This window comes from Elephantulus edwardii, unplaced genomic scaffold, assembly GCF_000299155.1.
Source record: "Elephantulus edwardii isolate Elephantulus edwardi_28Jun2011 unplaced genomic scaffold, EleEdw1.0 scaffold00019, whole genome shotgun sequence".
Lineage (NCBI taxonomy): Eukaryota > Metazoa > Chordata > Mammalia > Macroscelidea > Macroscelididae > Elephantulus > Elephantulus edwardii.
This window is the reverse complement of record NW_006399769.1, coordinates 6,002,108-6,025,232: the sequence shown is the minus strand read 5'-3', so window position 1 is coordinate 6,025,232 and position 23,125 is coordinate 6,002,108. Positions and strand designations below refer to the sequence as shown.

The 23,125-nt window shown below is 40.0% G+C and overlaps 1 protein-coding gene across 1 annotated transcript in view; it reads left to right on the top strand.

The window, feature by feature from the left end:
* Nucleotides 1–23,125, top strand: part of CAMKMT (calmodulin-lysine N-methyltransferase) — a 620,355-nt gene that overhangs the window by 569,584 nt on the left and 27,646 nt on the right. Inside the window, exon 8 of the mRNA XM_006882313.1 lies at nucleotides 16,972–17,046. Coding sequence (XP_006882375.1) covers nucleotides 16,972–17,046 — 75 coding nt within the window. The remainder of the gene's footprint in view (nucleotides 1–16,971; nucleotides 17,047–23,125) is intronic.

The following is a 23,125-nucleotide window of genomic DNA, read 5'->3' as shown; positions in this document are numbered from 1 at the left end:
GAGAGAGAGAGAGAGAGAGACGGGGGGGTGGGGGGAGAGGAAGCTCTGGTGTCTTAGTGATAAGAAGCTGCATGCAATCCCAAAGATACATGGTTTGAATCCAGCAGTCCAACAGCTACTCCATGGAAGAAGGATGGGTAGTCTCCTCTTGTGCAGTTATCTGCCTCTGAAGACCCACTGCAGAGTCAGCTATGAGTCAATTCCAAACTGACAGTGCTAAACAACATGTATGAGTGCATGCATATATATGTGCGTGTGTGAGTGTGTGATTGTGTGTGTGTGTTTAGTACTGTCAAATTTGAATCAACCCGTGGCTGGCCCTTTCTTGTGCTTATATTTGTCATGAATATATATGTCTATTAATGCATATGTCCTTCCAGCATCTATGGAAAAGATCAGGTGCTTTTCTCATTAAATGTTGATGGTTGTTGTTATGTACCATCAAATAGACTGTGACTCATAGCAACTCCATGAACAATGGCTCTGAACCTTGCCCTATCCTGAGCCAGCCTCACCGTCTTCAACACACTGGATCCCATTGCAGCACTGTGTCACTGTGTCAGTCCATCTCATCCAAGATCTTAATCTCTTGCACTGACCTTCTATTCTTCCAAGCATGATGACCTTCAAGGACAGGCTGCTCTGACAACAACATGTGAAACGGAGTTTCCAAATCTTTGCCTCCAAGGAGAAACCTCTCTTCACTTTCTCCAAAACAGTTCTATTCTCTCCTCAGTCCATGTTCAATACAGCACCACAACTCAAAGACATTGATTCTTCTTCTTATCCTCTCTCATTGTCCAGCTCTCAAATGCATAGCATGCAACTGAGATGACTGTAGCTTAAATCAAGTGCTCTTTAAACTTTGGAATTGCATCTTTGCTCTTCATCACTCTAGAGAGGTCCTTGATAGCAGATTTTCTCAGGGCAAGTTGCCTTTTGATTCCTGACTGCTTATACCAAGGATGTGGATTGTTAATAGGAGGAGGATAAAATTGTTAACAACTTCAGTCTTATCTGCATCTATCATGATGCTGCCAATTGGTCCAATGGTGAATATTTTGGTTTTCCTAATGTTCACAAAAGGGATGAACTCACTCAGTATTTCTTCCCTCTACCCCACTAGTTTATTTACAAAATTCAAATACAAATTTGAAGAAATTATTTCAATTTCCCTCACCCTCCCTACCCATCAAAGTGTACAACCCAATGATTGAGCCCCCTTTACCCTCTGCACATCCACATCCCTCTGCTTCCGGCCCCTCCCATCCCTCCTGGATCCTTATACTCATTCTACAATAACGGTCTTATACAATATTTATCCTTGTGGGACTGAGTTCACTCTGAATAATGCTCTCCAGTCCCTCCCAAGTTAGGTAGTAATTTACAAAGTTATTACTCCTACATGCTGCATAGTATTCCGTTGAGTGTTTCTTAAGTTGAAGGAACTGGAGAACAAATTCAAGCCTTGAGTTGCAATGCTTAAGGATGCTATGGACAGAATATTGAGTGACCCAGGAAGCATCAAAAGAAGATGGAAGCACCAAAAAGGATTGGTTGACACACAAGACATCAAACAGCCTATGACCAAGAAGCAATAATGATGAAGCTGGAAGTTCAAGCTGCTCTGAATGAATTGGCAAAAAACAAGGCCCCAGGAATTGATGTATTTCAATGTATTCCAACCGATATATTTAAACAAACAGATGGAACCCTGGACATGTTCACCAGCTTATGCCAAGAAGTCTGGAGGACAGCTACCTGGCTAACTGACTGGAAGAGATCCATATTTATTCCCATTCCAAAAAAAGGTGATCTGACAGAGTGTGGAAATTACTAAACAATATCACTAATATCATGGGCACTCTAGTGGCTTTGTGGCAAGAAGCTGTGCTGCAATCCCAAAGGCACACCATTTGAGACCACCAGGTGCTCCATCGAAGAAGGATGGGAATCTCGTATCTCTCATGCCAACATGTGAAAACCCTTTACCATTCCTCTATACCAAGTATAGACTACTACTGGTTAGCAACATCAGACACAGTACATATGTTAGAAAAATATGTCTTCTGTTTGGGATCCAAAATAAGTTTTATTTCAAATAAATGACAGAGCCTACGGGTGGGATCAGCCTTAAGGTCCATCCAGAAGCACACAGGCTGGAGTGGGACACTGCATCTGTGGTAACAGCACCACTTGGAAGGCAGCACAGACTGTGGGCCTCCACTGTGAAAGACCAGCCCTAGGTTTTTTTACTTCCAGCCCTAGATTTTTTACTTCTGAAGAGTGACATTGACATTGTGGAGTTGAGGAGCCAGCCATACTTCGGGAACCACTCAAGTAGTTTTTTTCTTTAAACACTAAAATATCTCACTGCTGTAAAGTTGTCTAGATTTACAGTCATTAAAACAGCTCCATCTACTGTGGAGTCTTATTTATAGACAATATGTACTTAGAGAAAAAGGAAAGGACATGATTTATTTTTATTGTTGTTGCTGTGTGCCATCAGGTTGGAACTGACTCATAGCTGACCCTACAGAGGGTTTTCAGAGGCAGTAAATCACACAGGAGGAGATTTACCCATCTTTCTCTCACAAAGCAGCTGGTGGATTTGAACCACATACCTTTGCATTGGCAGCACAATCCCTTACCACTAAGCTGCCAAAGTTCCCTAAGGATATAATTTATAAGCTATTTTCAGTTGTCTATAGGTAATTTTCTTGGAAGGAGGAGTGGCGTCCACTTCCATAATAGCTTGCCTTCGGAAACTCTATGAACCTGGAGAGAGGATGAAAGGCACCCAAGCGTCGAGGACTCTCCTTCATAGGGTCGCTATGAGTTGCCTGCAACTCAACAGCACTTAACAACAACAACAACATAGGTAATTTTCTCATTTTTCTGGGGATTAAAAAATTATTTTGAGTAAATACTTTCTCTGAGGAGGCCTGATGATGTAAGTGCTCTGCTGCTAATGAAAAGGTTGGTAGTTCAAATCCACCAGCTATTCCTGGGGGCGGGGGGGGGAATGTGGTAATCTTCTCCCATAAAGAATTCATTCAGGCAGACATCTAGATGTAGATATGTCAACATGGTCCCCAACTCGTAGTTATTGGAATCACTTACAGTGTTTATTTAAAAGACATTGATTACCAAGCCTCAACTCAACCTTGTTGAATCAGACTCCTCGAGATCGAGGCTGATGAATCTGACAGTTTGTTAACATCCTCCAGTGATGCTAATATATCGGGATCACAGACCACACCTTGATAAGGCCTGTTTGGTATAACTGAAAGATAACTGGATATTCTCCTGTCTGCGCTTAGGAAAGAGATTGTTTTGCTTCCTACATAAAGGAGCTCTCGTGGCCTAGTGAGTGAAGGGTTGTGCTGTCAACACAAGGACAGTTGATTTGGATCCACCAGTTATTGTTCCATGGGAGAAAGATGAGCAGTCCTCTCCCATGTGACTAAACAGTCTCTGCTAACCTCCTGGAGGGTCATCTCTGAAGTCTAACTCAATGGTAGTGAGTTAGTTAACTCACGCAGAGGCTTTACTCCTCCTTTGGACTCTGAATTTCTATGGTGTAATCACCATTAAGATGCGAATGGTAGTGAAAAGGGAAAGAGTATACAAATGTGAAGACAGTTCTGATTCGTATTTTTTTTCCACTCTGAGCCTTTAGTTTTGGGGATTCAGCAAGAAGCATGCATCAGAAATGGGAGAATCCTTAGTAATAATCCAATAGTAGTAGTTCTTAACCTTAGATGGACTCTGTGTTTTATCTTGCTTCCTATTAGTAATTGTATGAGGCATTTTTGTTGGCTTTGATTGTCACAGCGACTGTCACATTAATCAAGGGAGCCAAGATGGCAAACATTCTATGATGTAAGGAACAGACCCACAGAATAAAGAATTGCCCTGCCTCAAATGCGAGACGAATTTTAAATTCAATGGGGAAATAGAGATTCAAAAACATTACAGTAAGAGCGGGAAGCTGTGGAAGATGGAAATCTGTCAGAAGATATTCTGTCATTCTTTTTATTTTCCAGTAAAAGGAGTGATAGAAAAGTGGTAAGACTACACTCTATCAAAGGTTTGAATTATGGTGGTGGTGAAGAGTATTGACTATACACTGTGGACTGCCAAAAGAACAAGTAAATCTGTCTTGGAGGAAGTGCTGTCAGGGTCTCCCACAGAGCAGGTCATGGACTCGAACCATGTGCCATTGGGACTGCAGCACAGCTTCTTGCCACTAGGTCACCAGAGCTCCCTCCTTAAAGGATGGTGAAACTTGGTCTCACATACTTTGGACATGTTGTTAGGAACTATCAGTACTTGCGAAAAGACATCATACTTGGAAAAGTTAAACATCAGTGAAAGAAATTCTCAAGGAGATGTATTGACACAGTAACTGCAGCTATGAACTTAAGTGTGGAGATTGCAAGGATGGTACAGACTAGGGCACAGTTTCAATCTCTTGTTTGTAGGGTCACTATTAAGTCAGAATCTACTCAACGGGGCCAAACAACCTGCTGAGTTCCTGCTCTCACAGGCTTCCCTGGACTTGTTTCTCATGTGATTAAAACCACCAGAAAAGAGTGATCTTTGGGTTAGTCGTGCTGTTCCCTACAGACTACGCCAACAGACCTTGCACTTAAGTCATTAAGGTCATACAAATGAAAACACCAGAGAGATACTGCTTCTCAGAGGTTAGCTGGATAAAACCACTCCTTTCTCTTTCTTCTTGGTCAGTGGCTTTCAAACTTGAACATGAATCTTAACAAAGAGAGCTTGTTAACTAGAATTTCTGATTCAGGCCTGGCTTGTGAATCTGCATTTCAAACATGGATGATGATGTGGTTCTGAGGACTACACTTTGGAAAGCACTGCCTTAGGCCCATGAAATGAATCCTACTCTTAGTGTTACTATCATAGAATAGAATTGCACCCTAGGGTCTCCAAGGCTATAATCTTTACAGAGGCATTGCCACATCTCTCTCCATAAGTTTGAACGCTAACCTTTGGATTAACTTCTGAGCACTTACAATGCCACCAGGGTTCTTTTCTAGTCCCTTGTCCCTTCACTTATCTCTGCTTTCATAGTTTTATTTATTTCTTCCACAATTCTCTGACCATTTGAATCCACCATCAGCTCCTTGGAAGAATGGTAAGTCATCTCCTCTCAAGCAGTTCACAGTCTCAAAAACCCCAATAAAGTGTCAACTGAAGAGTTGGTTCTGACTAAACAACAATGAGTTGAAGAACTTTTGAAGAAGATCAAAGGCTACTTCCTTCAATATGCATTATGTCTCAACATCCAGAAACAAAAAACACACTCACTACTGGACCAAAATGCAACAGCAAGATAGATGGGAAAAAAATGAAGCTGTCAACAATTCATTTACTTGGATCCACAGTCAACACACATGGAATCAGCAGTCAAGACAAGAAATCAAAAGACAATTTATGTTGGCTATATCTGCTGTCAAGGACCTCTCGAAAATTTGAAAGAGCAAGGATGTCAATCTAAAGACTAAGGTACATCTGACCCAAACTTTGATATTTTAGGTTGCTTCATAGGCATGTGAAAGTTGGACAATGAATAAGGAAGAACAAGAAACATTTATGCCAATGGATAATAGTAAAAAAAAAAAGTGTTAGAATATACCACGGACTGCCAAAAGAACAAATTCCTCTGTCTTGGAGAATGGGCAACCAAGGTGTTCTTTACAGGCAAGGATGGTGAAACTTTGTTTCACCTACTCTGAGCATGTTTTCAGGAGACATTAGCCCTTACTGTTGTTGTTGTTATGTGCCATCAAGTCACCTGTGACTCATAGTGTCGCAAGTTCAGCAGCCCTGAACCCTGGCTCTATCCTGAGCCAACTTTACTGTCTGGGATGACTGTCAACCCTAGTCACTGAATCAATCCATCCCATTGAGGATCTTCCTCGCCTGCCCTGTCCCTCCACCCTCCCAAGCATAATGTCTCTCTCTAAGGACTGGTCCCTTCTCACAACATGCCAAAAATATGTCAGACAGAGCTTCAGAATCCTTACCTTCAAGGAGCAGCTTGGTTTCACCCTCTCTAGGATGAACCTGTTTGTTCTTCTAGCAGTCCATGGTATATATTCAGTACTCTTCTCCAGCACCACAGCTCAAAGGCATCAATTCTCCTTCCGTCATCTCTAGTCATTGTCCAGCTTTCCGATGCAGAGCACGTAATTGTGAGGACCATGACCTGGATCAGGTGCACTTTAGTCTCTAGACTGACATTGTTGCTCTTCAGTACTCTGGAGATGTCCTTGACAGCAGACTTTCCCAGTGAGATTCATCTTTTGATTTCCTGGCTGCTGGTACCAAGAGTGTTGATTGTGAATCCAAGCGAACTAAAGCTGCTAACAATCTAAATCTCTTCACCATCTATCATGATGCTGCCAATTGGACCAGTAGTGAGAATCTGTTTTCTTGATGCTGAGCTTCAATCCATATTGAATGCTGCAGTTCTTGACCTCTGCATCAATCCTTAGAAAAGGATATGCTTGAAAATGTAGAGGGTCAGCAAAAGAAATAAAGGTCCTATCAGAGATGGATTGAAACAGTTACTACAACAGTGGCTTGAGTATGGTGGAGATTGTGAGGCTGGCACCCTGCTAGGACAAACTTTTTATCTATTACTCATAGGGTTTTTATGAGTTGTATTTGACCCGATGGCACCTAACAGCAACAACAACAAAATAATATGAGACAGAATAAAACCATCCCTGCCTCCAAGGAGCATACTGGTTTCATTTTCTCTAGGACAGACTGTTCTGTTAGCAGTCCATGGAATGTCCGGTGTTCTTCTCCAGCACCACAACTCAAAGGCATAGATTCTTCTTCTGTCATTAGTCTTTGTCTAGCTTTCAGATGTATAGCAAGCATTGACCATTTCTTGGATCAAGTTCACTTTAGTTTTAAGTTGACATGTGGCTCTTCAGCACTCTAGAAAGGTCTTGACAGCAGATTTTCCCAATGCAACTTGTCTTTTGATTTCCAGATTACTTGTGCCAAGCATGTTGATTGTGAATCCAATAAGATGAAGTAATTGACAACCTCAATCCTTTCTCCATTCATCTGGAGGATGAACATTCTAGAAAAGGGGAGCAGCAAATATAAATGCTTCAGGACAAAAAAAATGCCTATAGCATTCAAGAAATTTTAGGAAGGCCAGTGTTTCTAGAACAAGGAAAGCAAAGAGGAAGTAGAGTGATATGAGGTGAGAGTGAGGATCACACTTGGCTTGCACAGAGTCTAAGAGGTCATTGTAAAGACTTTGACTTCTATTCTGAGTGAAAAGAGGAGTCATTAAAATGTGTTACATAGAGAACATCTGATACATGTTTTGACTGGCTCATTGTAGCTGCTTTCTTGAAAAGAGATGTAGAGATGATCATTTGTTAGACTATGGTGGGACCAGAAGAAGATAAGCAAAGTTCAAATTTTGACTTATTTGATATGAGATGGAGTGCTCATATGAGAAAATCACTGAGGATATATTCAAGGTTGGAATTTTAATTAACAGATATAAAATATCACAGATGAAGCTGATTTTAGAAATTCCATTTTGAGCATGTTAATATTGAGAAATCTATTAAATATTTAAGTAGATGTATTAAAGGAAGAATTTGACTATATGATTCAGAAGTTCATAGGAAAAATTCCAGGCTGATAGATCAAGTAAGGTGAAGAATAAGAACTGACTTTAATTTAGCAGTCTGAAAATAATTGGTGAGTTTCACACAATCATAGTGAAAACAATGATGTTAAAGTGAAAGGGAAATGAAAGGGAGAAAATCTACTGCCTTCAAGTCAGTCTCAACTCATGACATCCCTTTTACTGGGTTCTCAAGGCTACAAATCTTTATGGATGAAGACGGCCTTGTCTTTCTCCTGGGTGGTGTCTGGTGGATTAAAACTACCAACCTTTTGGTTAGTAACCCACATGTGAAGCACTGTGCACCTGGATCTCCTTAAAGGAAAGTGAGAGAAGCAATTTATTTATTTTTTTTTCTGTAAAGAAGGAGTAGGAAATGGGGAATAGCTAGGGTGGAAAATGGTGTCAACAGAGGATATTTTATTTTAAGAGCAGAAAACCAACTAATGGGGTACTTATGGAAAGGAACCAGTAGAAATGGGGGAGGTAGGTAAAAACCCTGATAATATAGAGAAAGCAAAGTTGTGAGAGCTCTGCCCTTCAGTGAATGAGAGAGATGAATCTAGGGTATAAGATGAGCAACTGGATTTAGGCAGAAGTCTGGGTAGTTCATCTATGTTAACAGGCAGAAAGTCAGAGTGTGTAGGTGTTGATGCTGTGAGGAGCTTTAAGTATGGTGGTGGGAGTTTATGAAAGTTCTCTTCTGATTGCTGTAATTTTGACAGCGAAGCAAGAAGCAAAATCATCAGATGAAAGTGAGGATGAGGATGAGGTGTTAAAATTTTCAAAAGACCGAAGACAGTGAAAAATAATGACCTAGAAGAGTGGGAGAGTAAATGGACAAAGGAAATGTTAAGTGCAACTTCCAGGCATCATTAAGAGCCCACTTTAGGCTCATGACCACGAATTTAAAGCGTAGCCAGTCAGGAGGTGTTTTCCTCTGGCCACATTTGGGTGCACAGGTGCAGCCACATAGCAGGCCGAGAGCAGAATTTAACACATGAGGAGGTAAGAGGGGCAACAGAGCTGAGGGTGTATAAAAGAGAGTGATAATTGGCTATGGAATTTCATACAGACAGAAATGGATCCAGAGGCGGAAGGTAAATATTAGCTAAGAGGAAAAGTAACGTGGTGTTAAGATCAATAGATTCTAAACCAATGGGTTTGAAGAATAGTTAGAGCTTAAGAAAGGGTGAGCTATGCAAGATAGGAGGAGGTGGTCAGACAGTCAGCCATGTTTGCAGGTGCTAGTAAAGCTAAGCCTAGAGCAGAGTAACTCAAGGAATAGAGTTCACACCGGTGCCAGTCTTTGAACAGTGTACAACTACTGGTCTGAGGGCAAGAACACTCAACTTAACAAGAAAATAAATGTGAAGAAACACTGCTGTGATGTCTAAGCACATAAGCAGTGGACTCATATTTTTAATATCTTCACTTTTTAATCTCATCTTATACTGTTGTTGTTGTTGTGCATCATAGAGTCAGAACCAAACCATAGTTGACGCTCTGGCAGGTTTTCAAAGGCAATTAATCACATGGGAAGAGGTTGCCTATCTTTCTCCTACAGCGTAACCGGTGACCTCGAACTATGTGCCTTCAGGATTGCAGCGCAGCTCCTTGCCACTAGGCTACCAGAGCTCGCTCATCTAGTATTCCTTTATTATTATCGTCTTTCATTCAATATTATTCTCTACAAGATCATAAACAAACAGCAACAAATATCATCCTTTCTATTGCAGAAATACTGCTCCTGTGTGACCATTCATGAGAATAGTTGAGGAGGGTGGAGAGTAATACCATTGGAGGAAAAGACTTTAAGGAACTGAGAGGCCCCGGTGTTGGAAGGACCAGCTCCTTGAATATTAAAATCTCTAACCTTCTAAGATATAAAGTTGCCTGGTTGCTCATCTCTAGAGCCCACCAATCTCTCTATACCATGTAAATAATACAAAGTACAGTGTGCATGGTGCCCCTGAAAGGTGTTAAGGTTATCCCTTACTTTACAGTTGAAAAGGGAAATGCAGAGATTAAACTATTTTCCAAATTAGGCTCAATATCAAGAAGACAAAATTCTCACCACTGGACCAATTGGCAGCATCAGGATGAATGGTGAAGAGATCAAGATTGTTCACAGCTTTAGTTTGCTTGGCTCCACAATCAACACTCTTGGCACCAGCAGTCAGGAAATTAAAAGACATACTGCAATGGGAAAGTCTGCTGTTAGGGACCTCTCCAAAGTACTGAAGAGCAGTGGTGTCTCTCTGGAGACTAAGATGCGTCTGGTACAGGCCATGGTCTTTGCAATCACTTGTTATGCGTCAGAGAGCCGGACAATGACCAGGAAGGCTAGAAGAATTGATGCTTTTGAGCTTTGGTGTTGAAGAGTGTTGAGGGTACCATGGACTGCTAGGAAAACAAACAGATTCATCCTGGAGAGGGTTAAACCGGGCGGCTCCTTGGAGGCGAGGATTCTGAGACTTCATCTGACATACTTTGGTCATGTTGTAAGGAGGGACCGGTCCTTGGAGAGGGACATTATGCTTGGGAGGGTGGAGGGACGGCGCAGGAGAGGAAGGCCCTCTATGAGGTGGATTGATTTAGTGACTGGGGCAATCAGGATGAGTGTGTCGGAGACAATGAAATTGGCACAGGACAAAGCAGAGTTTAGAGCTGTTGTACATAAGGTCGCTATGAGTCACAAGTGACTTGATGGCACATAACAACAACAACAATAAAGGAAGATTGTAATTTAGGTTAGTCTGACATTCCCATAATTATGGGAATAGTAGAGGCATAGAGTCAGTCACCTGATTATGGGAACTGGAGAGCCATATGCTATATGAAGACTTCAAAATCCCTTTTGTGATCCTATAAATTGATGCAGGAAAAGAACCTTTGACCAAATCCAACACCATTTCCTGATTAATCTCAGCAATATAGGAATAGAGGGGAATTTCCTCAACGTAGCAAAAAGTATATATGCAAACCCAAGAGCAACATTGTTCTCAATGGAGAGAGGTTAAAGACATTCCCTTTGAGAAAAGGAACTAGGCGAGGATGCCCACTATCACTTCTCCTATTCAGTATTGTATTGGAAGTCTTAGCGGTAGCAATAAGATAAGAGAAAGAAATAAGAGGTATTCAAATTGGCAAAGAGGAGGTAAAAATATCTCTATATGCAGAGGATATGATAGCATACTTATAAAGCCCTGAAGACTCAGAAAATTATTGGACATAGTAGACCGGTTATCAGCAAAGTGGCAGGATACAGGATCAACATACAAAATCAGTTGCATTTGTCTACAGTCACAAAGAGAATATAGAAAAGAAGCTAAGGGGAAAAGTATCTTTCACAATAGCTATTCACAAGATTAAATACTTGGGAGTAAATCTAACTAGGGGCACAAAAGACCTATACAAAGAAATTACAAAACATTACTACAAAAATAAAAAGAGACCTGGAAAAAATGGGAAAATATACTATGCTTATGGAAAGGAAGATTCAATATCATGAAAATGATAATTCTATGAAAGGCAATCTACACGTTTAATGCAATCCCAATACAGATACCAATTTTGTTCTTTAATGAGATAGAAAAGGCAATTTCCAATTTTGTTTGGAATAGAGTTAGTAAAGCACTTCTGAAAAAGAAAAACAAGGTAGGAGGCATCACATTTCCTGATTTCAAATCCTAATATGCAGCCATTGTGGTCAAAACAACATGGTACTGGTACAGTAGAAGACACATAGATCAGTGGAATAGAATTGAGAACCCAGAAATCATCCCTTCTACCTATGGTCAACTGATTTTTTACAAGGAGATGAGATCAGTTAAGTGGGGAAATGGGAGCCTTTGTAACAAATAGTGTTGGCAAAATTGGGAAACCATTCGTAGGAAACTCAGAGAAGACCCACACCTCACTCCATACACAAAAACCAACTCACAGTGGATCAAGGACCTAAGAGTAAAACCAAAGACTATAAACTTCATTAGAGAAAATCTTGGAAGAACTCTAGAAGGCCCAATCCACAGTATGAACAGTCTTCCGAGCATAATGAAAAACCTACAACCAGAAGAGAACAAAATAGATAAATGGGACCTTCTAAAAAATCAAATCCCTATGCACAGAAAAATATCTCCAACAGGGTAAAAAGGAAAACTACAGAATAGGGAAAAATATTTGGTAGTAATATATCTGATAAGGGACTCATATCTAAAATTGTATAGAATACTCCAGCACCTCAACAAGAAAAAGGTAAACAACTCAATTGCAAAGTGGGCACAGGATATAAATAGACACTTCACCAAAGAAGACATTCAGATGGCAAAGAAACACATGAAGAAATGTTCAAATTCCCTAGCTATCAGAAAGATGCAAATAAAAACAACAGTGAGATATCATCTCATCCCAGCAACAATAGCAAAGTTCAACAAAGAAGCAAACAATGTTGGAGAGATTGGAACCCTAATTCACTGGTGGGAGTGTAAAATGGTTCTTCTAGGTGGTATAACACTGGTCTGTTGATTTGCTGTACAGAGGTAATTCGTGGTTGCTGTGATGCTGAACACTGTGACCCTGATGTGCCAAATGCAATATTGGTCACCCATGACAAACAGTGTTTGGTGGAGCTCCCTGATTAAAACTAACTTGGAAGCAGGAGTGGCATCCACTTCTGAAATAGCTTGCCTCTGGAAATCCAATGAACTTGGAGAAACGAAGTAAGTTATACAAGTGTTCAGGTCTTTCATTCATAGAGTTGCTATAAGTCACCTACGACTCGACAGCATTTAAGAACAACAACAACTATGGAAGGTGGTATGGCGTTTTCTCAAAAAGTTAGAAATAGAGATACCATTTGATCCAGCAATGCCACTACTGGGAATACCGCCTAAAGAGAACATAACTGCCATCCAAACAGATATATGCACACCCATGTTTATTGCTGCATTATTTAGAATAACAAAGAGATGGAAGCAACCCAGGTCCTCATCAACAAATGAATGGATAGAAAAACTATGGTATACTCATACAATGGAATACTACACAACACTGAAACACAATGAACTCCTAAAACATTACACAACATAGGTGATCCTACAGGACATTATTGTGAATGAAATGTCTCATTGCATAGCACCACTTATAAAACAGGTCTCGCATGAGGATTTGGGAGGAGAATAGGATAAAAGTGGACAGATAGATAATGAACATTGCACTGCAATAAATGAAGGAAAGAACTGTTTAAAAGGAATATATGATTGTTTGTTGTTGTTATGTGCTGTCAAGTCACTTGCGACTCATAGCGACCCTATGTACAACAGCCCTAAACTCTGCTCTGTCCTGTGCCAATCACACCGTCTCTGATACACCCATCCCGATTACCCCAGTCACTGAATCAATCCACCTCATAGAGGGCCTTCCCCTCCTGCACTGTCCCTTCCTCTCCAAGGACCAGTCCCTCCTTACATGTCCAAAGTATGTTACGCGAAGCCTCAGAATCCTTGCCTCCTAGGAGCCACCCAGTTTGACCCTTTCCAGGATGTATCTGTTTATTTTCCTAGCAGTCCATGGTACCCTCAATACTCTTCTCCAGCACCACAGCTCAAAGGCATCAATTCTCCTATCCTCCTTAGTCATTGTCCAACTCTCTGACACATAACAAGTGATAGCAAAGACCATGGCGTGTACCAGACGCACCTTAGTCTCCAGAGAGACACCATTGCTCTTCAGTACTTTGGAGAGGTCCCTAACAGCAGACTTTCCCATTGCAATATGTCTTTTAATTTCCTGGCTACTGGTGCCGAGAGTGTTAACTGTGGAGCCAAACAAACTAAAGCTATGAACAAACTCAATCTCTTCACCATCCATCCTGATGCTGCCAATTGGTCCAGTGGTGAGAATCTTTGTCTTCTTGACATTGAGCCTTAATCCATATTGGAGGCTACAGTCCTTGACCCTCTGAAACAAGCGCTTCAGGTCCTCCTCAGTTTCAGTAAGCAGGGTTGTGTCATCTGCATATCGCAGATTGTTGATAGATCGTCCACCAATCTAGACCCCACATTTCTCCTTATAGACTCCCAGATAGTCTGTTCTGCATACAGGTTGAAAAGGTATGGAGACATGACACATCCCTGGCGTACGCCCTTCCCAATTTTGAACCATGCAGTGTTTCCTTGCTCTGTTTTGATGACTGCCTCTTGGTCCAAGTACAGGTTTCACATTAGCACACTCAAGTGTTCTGGGATTCCCATTCTTCTCAGAGTCAGCCACAGTTTGTTATGATCCACACAGTCAAACGCCTTTGCATAATCAATGAAACACAGATAGCCATTCCTCTGGTATTCCCTGCTTTCAGCTAAGATCCATCTAACATTAGCTACAATATCCCTAGTACCACGACCCCTTCTAAAGCCAGCCTGGACTTCTGGCAGTTTTCTGCTGATGTGTTGTTAGGCGAGATTATATATATACATATACATATAAATATACTTATACATATACATATACACATATAGCTAATTACCACCTAGATCTCTTTCTCTACAGTATATTAGTATTGAGCCAAGAGACTGAAGTATCTCAGGAATCCAGCATCCAGCATCACGTTAGGATTTCTTGTACTTTTTGGTTCTTGTGCTTTTTAGTAATTCCCACCATTACGAGCTGCTGTCAGGTTGATTGCATCTCTTGATGGTCCGTGTGTGTCAAAGGAGAACTGTACCCGTTAGAGTTTACAATGTCAGATTTTTCAAAAAGAGAGGACCAGACCTTACTTCAAGGCACTGGGGGAGGGACTCCAACCTCTGACCCTTGGAGTAGCATGTGAGCACTTTAGCCATTTGGTTTCCTGAGGAACTCCTTTAGTAAATATACTTGTATTAAATACATCTTAATAATTGTTCTTAGAATGAGAATAGTATGAACATTCATAATATGTTTTGTCTGCTTCCCAAACTTTGGTGGGAACTACATTACTTTTATGATCTGAGAAAGTATAGTGTAGCTAAAGATTTTTAAATCATCTCATTTACAGTAGAAACTCTTCAAGACACTTCTGTCTTTGATGAGGGCTGAGCAGGCTCACACTGTCCCACTGAACACAAGTCCCAGTTCTATTGAAAGCCTCACCATTTCCAGAAACTATGTGTGTTGGTCTTTTTCTCATTCTCCCCAGCTGCTTACAGTTTCCGAGGGATCCAAAATAAGCATTTGGGGTGGGGTGGGGGGGCATTTTTACTTTTCTCTGAGAAGCCTTCCCCAGTGCTCAGAGTATGTGTGCTTCCAGATTGTAGGATGCTACAAAGGAGGGACCAATCCCTGGAGAGGGGTGTCATGCTTGGGAGGGTGGAGGGACAGTGCAGGGGAGAAAGACTCTCTATGAGGTGGATTGATTCAGTCACTGGGGTAATCGGGGTGGGTGTGTCAGAAACAGTAAGATTGGCACAGGGTAGGTCAGGGTTTAGGGCTGTTGTACATAGGGTCACTATCAGTTGCAGGCGACTCGACAGCACATAATAACAACATTGAAATTACTTGTGGCCAGAATTTCTCCTACTTTAAAAAAAAACAAAAATTGTTTAATCATCTGGTGGTCTAGTGGTAAGAAACTGCACTGCAATCCCAAAGGCACACGGTTTAAATCCACCAGCTGCTCCACGGTAGAAGGATGGACACTCTCCTCCCATACGATTTATTGCCTCTGAAAACCCTTTGGAAGGTCAGCTTGGAGTCAATTCTGACTCGATGGTACATAACAACAACAACCACATGGCCTGCCAAAGGAGCATCAGCTGCTAATCCAAAAAGCAGAAGTTTGAACCTACCAGCTACTCTGAAGAAGAAAGATGTGGCAGTCAGCTTCTGTAAAGATTTATAGTCTTAGGAACCCCATGAGGCAGTTTTACTGTTTCCTGCAGAATCACTAGGACTTGGAATCTCTTTGATGGCAGTGAGATCTAACCCACTGGGCTGCTTCCCTGAAGGGCCTCACACATAGTAGGTGCTTAGTAAAAATGAGTCCTATGAGCACGTCCATGACAGACGATCAATCAATCTGCACAAGCTTTTTCCTGATGATGTGTCGTCTTTTTGCCATAAGAAATTGAGGAACTCTGATGTGCATTAATGTATATGTACACTTTGCATATCTGACTTATTAAAATAGGATTTATTTTTATATTCAGACACACAGCTTTTCAATCAGTGAACATATAGAAGAAATGAAGAATCTACCAAATAAATAATTGTTAACTGGACAGGGTAGGATCTGATCCCTGAGTTTCATTCTAAGCATCAGTCAAAACAGAAAATAAGAGCAGTTTTACTTGGGGGAAAAGTGCTACAAAACATAGTTTTACTGTGATGGAGGGCGGAATCATTAAAAGACTTTAAGTGGTAAAATGCTAATCATCACAGTTCTTAATTGAGAGTAGCCTGAAATCTCAGATTGGCTTCATAAATATAATGAGAGTTTTCAAATAGATTTTATTAATTATTGTTATTAATGTGAAGTTTAAAACATCCTCTTTTGGAGTCGGAGTTAGAATGAGTGAAATTCTGGCATATTTTAAAATATGCCTATGAACTGAAAAGTACCAAATGAAAATTGGCTATTCTTTGATTCCTTTCTTCTATCTTGCTAAATTGCTGGTTTCATCAATAAGATCTGCAACTGACATGCCAGACAGGATATATATACACAAAAGCTCATATAATTTATTTTTATGATTTTGTGTTCCAGTCAGACAGGGGAGACTTCTGTTTCAGTCTGTACCCCATTGTTAAGGGTCTAAAATCATTCCAGTAACTATTGTAGAGACTGGGATTCTCTCCCCTTGTTTGCATAGGAAGAATCTCTGGTGGCCGAGTGGGTAAGGAGTTGTGTTACCATTTCAAAGTTTAGTGGTTCAAATCCACCAGTTACTCACTCTATGGGAGAAAGGTGAGTGATCTCCTTCCATGTGATTTATAGCTTCTGCCAACTCAGTAGAAGGTCTACTGGTCAGTTCTGATTCAATAGCAATGAGTTTTGCATTTTTGTGAATTTATCTGTGGAGACTAACAAGAGCTTAACTATTATACTTAGAGAACTATTCTTCTAGATAGAAGACTAAGTAAAATGTAGAACAGACAGTTACATCTCTAGGTTTTTAAAAAATAATTTGTATATACCTTTAAAATTATTTCAAATGCCAAAAAATAGTGCTAATAGCTCAAAATCATAAGTTTAAAAAAATACCTAAGTATAATTTTTGAAATCTTTTTTCCTCAAGCGTTTTGCGATGGGATAATGAGACAGATGTCTCTCAACTGGAAGGACATTTTGACATTGTTATGTGTGCTGACTGGTAAGTACATAAAAATCATAAAACTCCTGTTAGGAAAAAAATAGCTTTGCCAGAGTAATTGGGCTATGCTGCTTTGCTGACGGCTAAGCAAGTCAACAAATGAAGCACAAAGCCACCTTAACCTCAACAAATTAATATTCATCTCCATGTGACAGTCATAAGGTAGTCTTCTATCACACAGTAACTTCTACCACATTATTTCCCAAAGATTGATTTTGAGAAGCATTTCCATTTTCTGGAATTGCCTCTGTTTCATGCTTGACGTATCAGTAAATGGACGACTTAGGCAAATTGCAAATAATTATGGCTCGGAGAGGAATAGTCTGGAGAAAAAGGAGTTTATCAACACAAACAGCTCAATTAGCTTACTTCTTAGGAAAGATCTGACTATTGATATAAGGGAATATATATGTGTGTACATACTCATATGCACTCCAGCAAATAAATGAATCTGTGGAATGTCTTTGGGGAAATGTCTTTTCTCATAATGGCATCTTTGCTTTCTAATATTTTCAGTGTGTTTAGTTATGATATTTAATTAGACATAAAACAAAAGTTAAAGATTTCATTTTTATTCTGACACAAATAATAATGTTGACATTTTTATCAGGTGCTTGCTTTTAAAAAATACTTTAGATATTTGTCTTCTCTCTTAACTCAATTTATTTACTTGTTAATGAAAGAGAGGATAAATATGCTTAGAACTTTAATTATTATTGTAACTAATGTATGCATTCTTTGTTATTCATGTTTAATAATTATATCATTGTGTGGGAAATGTTGATACTTTACAAGTACTTACTTTTTGTTAGAGGTAAGATTTTATTTATAGCTTCTTCACAATGATAACTATTGCACTTTCAATATGAAGAAACAAAAAGTACAGATTCTAAGGAAGTTCCATTATGTTGCTCAGCCCATTTTCTCCAGAGGAGAGGCAAATGAATGGGATAAAATTCTCATGAAATAAGCTTTTTATTTTAATAAGATTTCTCAATGCATAACTTTTACATCTAAGTCGCTGTTTTCCCCTTTAAAAACTACTCTACAAAGTAGAAATATTTTCAATTGACATTTTCTATTTCTTCATGGTCCTTTCAGTCTCTTTACACTCAGTTTCAGAAAATCCAAATAAGGGCAAAATGTAGATTTCTGACTTATCATTGATACTCTGCTTCAACATTACATTCCTCATCTAATAAAAAAATAAGGAGCTAAAACCTTACCATATGATTTGAGCAAATAATTTAGTAAATGCCTTTCCTCACCAAATCTGAGAAAGGATCCTCCAGGTTTCATTGCACAGATGAAGATAATGCTGGCAGGATTAGATCAGATTAAGCATGAAAGTCAGATCAGAGAGCAGCAGAAGGAGGGAAGGAGGGCAGAGTCTTCTCAGAGGTTTAGACAAGGGCTGGACATGGATGGACTCCTGATTACATGGGGAAAGTCAGGGCTGGCCAAGAGATTTAGAGTTAAATTTGTCCTTCACACAAATATCAAAACAGCCTAGCTCTGTCATATCTCGTATTATGGCCACTCACACCATGTCATCCTATTTGTACCAGAGAGACAAGCAGAGGAAGTAAGATTTAAGCTCTTTTCTGATTAATGTTCTCAGGCAGGTTAAAAATAGCCACACAACATGTTTGAAAATAGTCTTTTTCTCCCCCACCCCACCCCAGCCAACAACAGGGTCATGTACAATTTGTATAAATAATGCATACTCAGTTTAAGGCGTTCATTAAAATATATAACATAATGCAATGTTGTGCTCACACACAAATATATACCTCTAAGTATGTGAGAATTTGTGGATGCAAATACACGAAATACACCAAGCTTCATTTTATAAATGGATTTTCTGTGCATGAGTTTATTTTGTTGTTGTTTCCTTTGTTTTGGGAGTTTTATTTGCTACAATATCATCAGTCTGCTTATATTTTCCAATTTATAAATGTGAAACATTAAGCTACTCCCGCAAAAAAAACTGATGTTATTCCTGAAAGAAATGTGCTTTGGTGATGGTTTCTCTTCATAGGTAAGCTGCTTAGAAATTTAGAATAAGTCCAGTAGTGTTTAGAATACCCATATTGTGCATATAGCGATGACCCCGAGGATTTCACAAGTTCGTTATTTCCTGTTGGTTTGGCATTTCTCTGTTAGTTGTTATTGCATGGTTGCTGCATCTAGGCATGAACAGGCTAACCATGCTGCTGAAAAGAAAAGGAAAAAAAAGACTATCACAGAGAAGCAAAAGAAAGCTTTCATTAGACATCACTTCCAAGATGAAAACTGAAACATGCCGTGCCAGATAGAGGTGCCACACAGAAAGAGATCAAATTAAACCTCACACTATCTTTTAGTCATCGTCCATCAATAAGATCTGTATTAGGCAACAACAATGTGAAGCAAGAGTGAGGGTTCAAATATTAAGTACATAGACGAAATTCTTCTTGAGGCACTTCCAGCAAGGGTGGCATTGTCTGATTCCCTAAATAACTAGCCAGTGGTGCTGCTTGAGCCCATTTACATGAAAACAGGTTCTATTCACAAACCTATTCCAAACCGACATTGTCCAAGTAAAATGCGCATGATTACAACAAGAAGTGTTATGTTTATGTTCTTAAATCATTCATATATTCGTATACTTGCATTCAAACATTCATAAGCCTCTGGGCATAGGGGAAAGAACTTAATTCTGGGAAGAGACCATTTTTAGTTTACATCTAAATTTAGGAGCTCAATTAGATTATAAAATCAAGAGGCAAACTGTGAAATCTAGTCATTTTTCACCAGAATTTTTGACTATAGAAAAATAGTTTTATGGTTCAACTATTCTTAGATAACTTGTAAAATGTCGACTTTGAAATAACAGAAGGGAAAATCGAGGTCAACAGCCTCACCTGCAAAAGGATGCAGCTGAGAAACACCAAAATATTAGATATGTAGCCACAGGTGCAGAGGAAAACACTGTCTATTAAGTCCCTCCAGTCAAATTTAAAATACAGATTCCTTTCTGCTGGTGTACAGACCTGCCCAGTCTTTGCAAAGTTTCAAATAGAAAGTGGTGGTTAATTTTAAGCCTGCCTTTCCAGGCTCCCCTTCAATAACAATAAAATCTAGAGGTCTGGAAGTGAGATGTTGTTATCCGCTGAACACCTTTCTTTCAGTGTTTGATGGCAGTTGAGTTTATTGTCCTTCTGGCAAAATCAGAGATGTGTCTATTCACTTGGATGTCCTAGAGATTGGGAATCATGCCTGAAGTGTGACCCAGAGTCTCGCCTGCCAAGCCATGCAGGACCGTCAGTACCTCTATGAGAACAGTGCTGAAGATTTGGAAAGAAAGGGGGCAGATAAATCTGCCTGTAGCACACTCCACATCCTTCCCTCTCAGTTCTCTTCCCCTGACTAGCCATTGGACTATTCCTTTTTTTCATCCTTTTCATTTTACTCTAAATGATGAAGGAAAAAAATGTGAGTTTTAAGTTGTGTGAGAATGATACTCCCCCCCAAAACAAAATGACCTTATTGTTTTAATTATGTACTCTTGAGTGGGAACAACTCATAACTGATCCTTCAGTGGGTTTACAGAGGCCATAAATTGCATGAAAGGAGATTGCCCATCATTCTCCTATGGGGTAGCTGGTAGATAGATTCAAACCACATGCCTTTGGGATTGCAGCACAGCTCCTAACCACTAGGCTACCGTGGTTAGGTGCAATCAGATGAATGCTAACTTATTGGCCTTGTGTACATCAGAACGGACTGTTCGCTGATCCAGCACCATCCTCCTCATCTCTGCTTTGCCCCTTGTGTCAAGCCATCTCCTTGAGGATCCTCCTCTCCTTTGTTGGCCTTCCCCATTTCTGAGCATGATGGCCTTTGCCAGGCACTGGTCCTTCCTGAGAACATGCCAAAGACAAAGTCTACCCATCCTCACTTCGAAACAGCATTCTAATTGCACTACTTTTTTTTTAATTAATTTTAATGAAAGTTTACAGAGACTTAGGGTTTCCATTCATTCATTGTTGCATTTTTTTCCCTGTCCACCCCTCCCCCACCAGTTAACTCTTCTCTTTGAAAAGTTAAAGAAAAATTATTTCATTGTTATACAATCCCTCCCCCCAGGTCCACCCCACTATGCAGTCCTTTGTTCTGGACGCCTGTCACGACAATAATGCCTAATCACTGCACTTCTTCCACACATACTTATTCATTGGTTTGCAGTCCTTATTCAATATTCTTCACCTATACCACCATTCAGAAGGCTCTAGAATTTGTTTTCTTCCCAACACTGAGATCATGGGTAACCCTACACCCCAACTCACAGACTATTACACCAGACACAAATCAATAGTAAGTAATTCTATAAAGCATAATACATGTGCCTTACTATACAAAACACAGTGTACATAAACGAAACACAATGTACATGAATGATTATATGTAAATCCATTAAAAAAAGAGTAAAAAAAAAAAGTCAAACAAAAACTTCAACCCAACCATAGTTGGATTCGGTCCCACAGATGATTCCATCATGCCTAGAATCTCACAGCTGGAGGGTTGGCCCCTAAGCAAGGTCGAAATCTGCCACCAATCCCAGCTCCCGTGCCATGGCTAAACGTTCAGTCTAGAACATGGTCTTTAACTTAGCATATTTCCCATTGAAAATTACATAGAGGACCTCCTTTCTGTGAATGCTGACAAAGAGAAGTGTTCCGTCTAAATCTGTGATGATTAATTCCCTAATGAGAGGACTTCTAGGTGCTTTGTGTTTTGCATAACATTCTGAGTATAAGGAAGGCAATGAAAATGGTCCATCACCTTTCCCTTGTCAGACAACCTGTGATTCAGATCAGTGGTACAAAGTTAAGTCTACAAGTCAGTTAGGATATAGAATGTGTGTGTGTATATGTGAATGGCCAAACTATATCATCACTGTATTTACATCAGTAACTGGGTGGAGAGTTGAAATGATGTCTCTATCCCAATCAGTGACCCACTCAGCCTTTTTAAAAAGACCTACTTAAGCCACTGCTGTTATCTTAGCTCACTGGGACTTATTTAAAACGTGAATATTCAGGAGATTTTATATAGCTCCCGTTAAAACACACAGTTTTCAACAGTCAAGAAACCAAAAGATGAGTTGCATTGGGAAAATCTGCTGTCAAGGTTCTCTCCAGAGTGCTAAAGAGCAACGATGTCAGTCTAGAGACTAAGGTGGACCTGAGACCATAGTCTTCCCAATTCCTTGCTATGCGTCTGAATGCTGAATATTGACTAAGGATGACAAAAGAAAAATCTGTGCCTTTGAATTGTGATGCTAGAGAAGAGTATTGATCATACTATGGACTGTCAAAAGAACAAAAAGGTCTCTCCTAGAGAGGAAGAAACTAAGATACTCCTTGGAAGCAAGTCTTTTAAAACTCTGTCTCACATGCTTTGGGTATGTTACAAGGAGGGACCAGTCCTTGGAGAAGGATATCATGCTTGGTGAAGCAAAGGATGAGCATCGGAGAAGAGGCCCAGGATGAGATGGATTGACACAGTGACTGTGGCGATGAGGTCCAGTGTGTCAGAGACAGTGAGGTTGGCTTAGGATAGGGCATGGTTCAAAGCCATTGTTCATAGGCTCACTATAGGTCATAGTCAACTTGACAGTACAAAACAACCACAAAACACACTGAAAGCTTTGGTGTCTTAGTGGTAAGGAGTTACCCTGCCAACACAAAGGCTTGTGTTGCTGCTCCATGGGAAAAAGATGGGCAGTCTCCTCCAGAGCAATTTATATGCTCTGAAACCAACTAGAGGGTCATTTATGAGTTGCTCCAACTTAGTTGTATATAACAACAACAAAATATTGAATTTGTTGATTGGATGTAGCCTACAGATTGTTAACAAATATGCATCAGGGCTGCATATAAGAGTAAGATTGTGGGGTGGGGGTAAGGCTGAGAAAAACTGGATGAAATATGTTTATGGCATTGAAGTCTATGGGGGAGAGAATAGTCTAAAAGTATTATATTTTAGGGCATTATTTTTATCGTAGGAGTATGCAATGAGGGTTGTAGAGTGG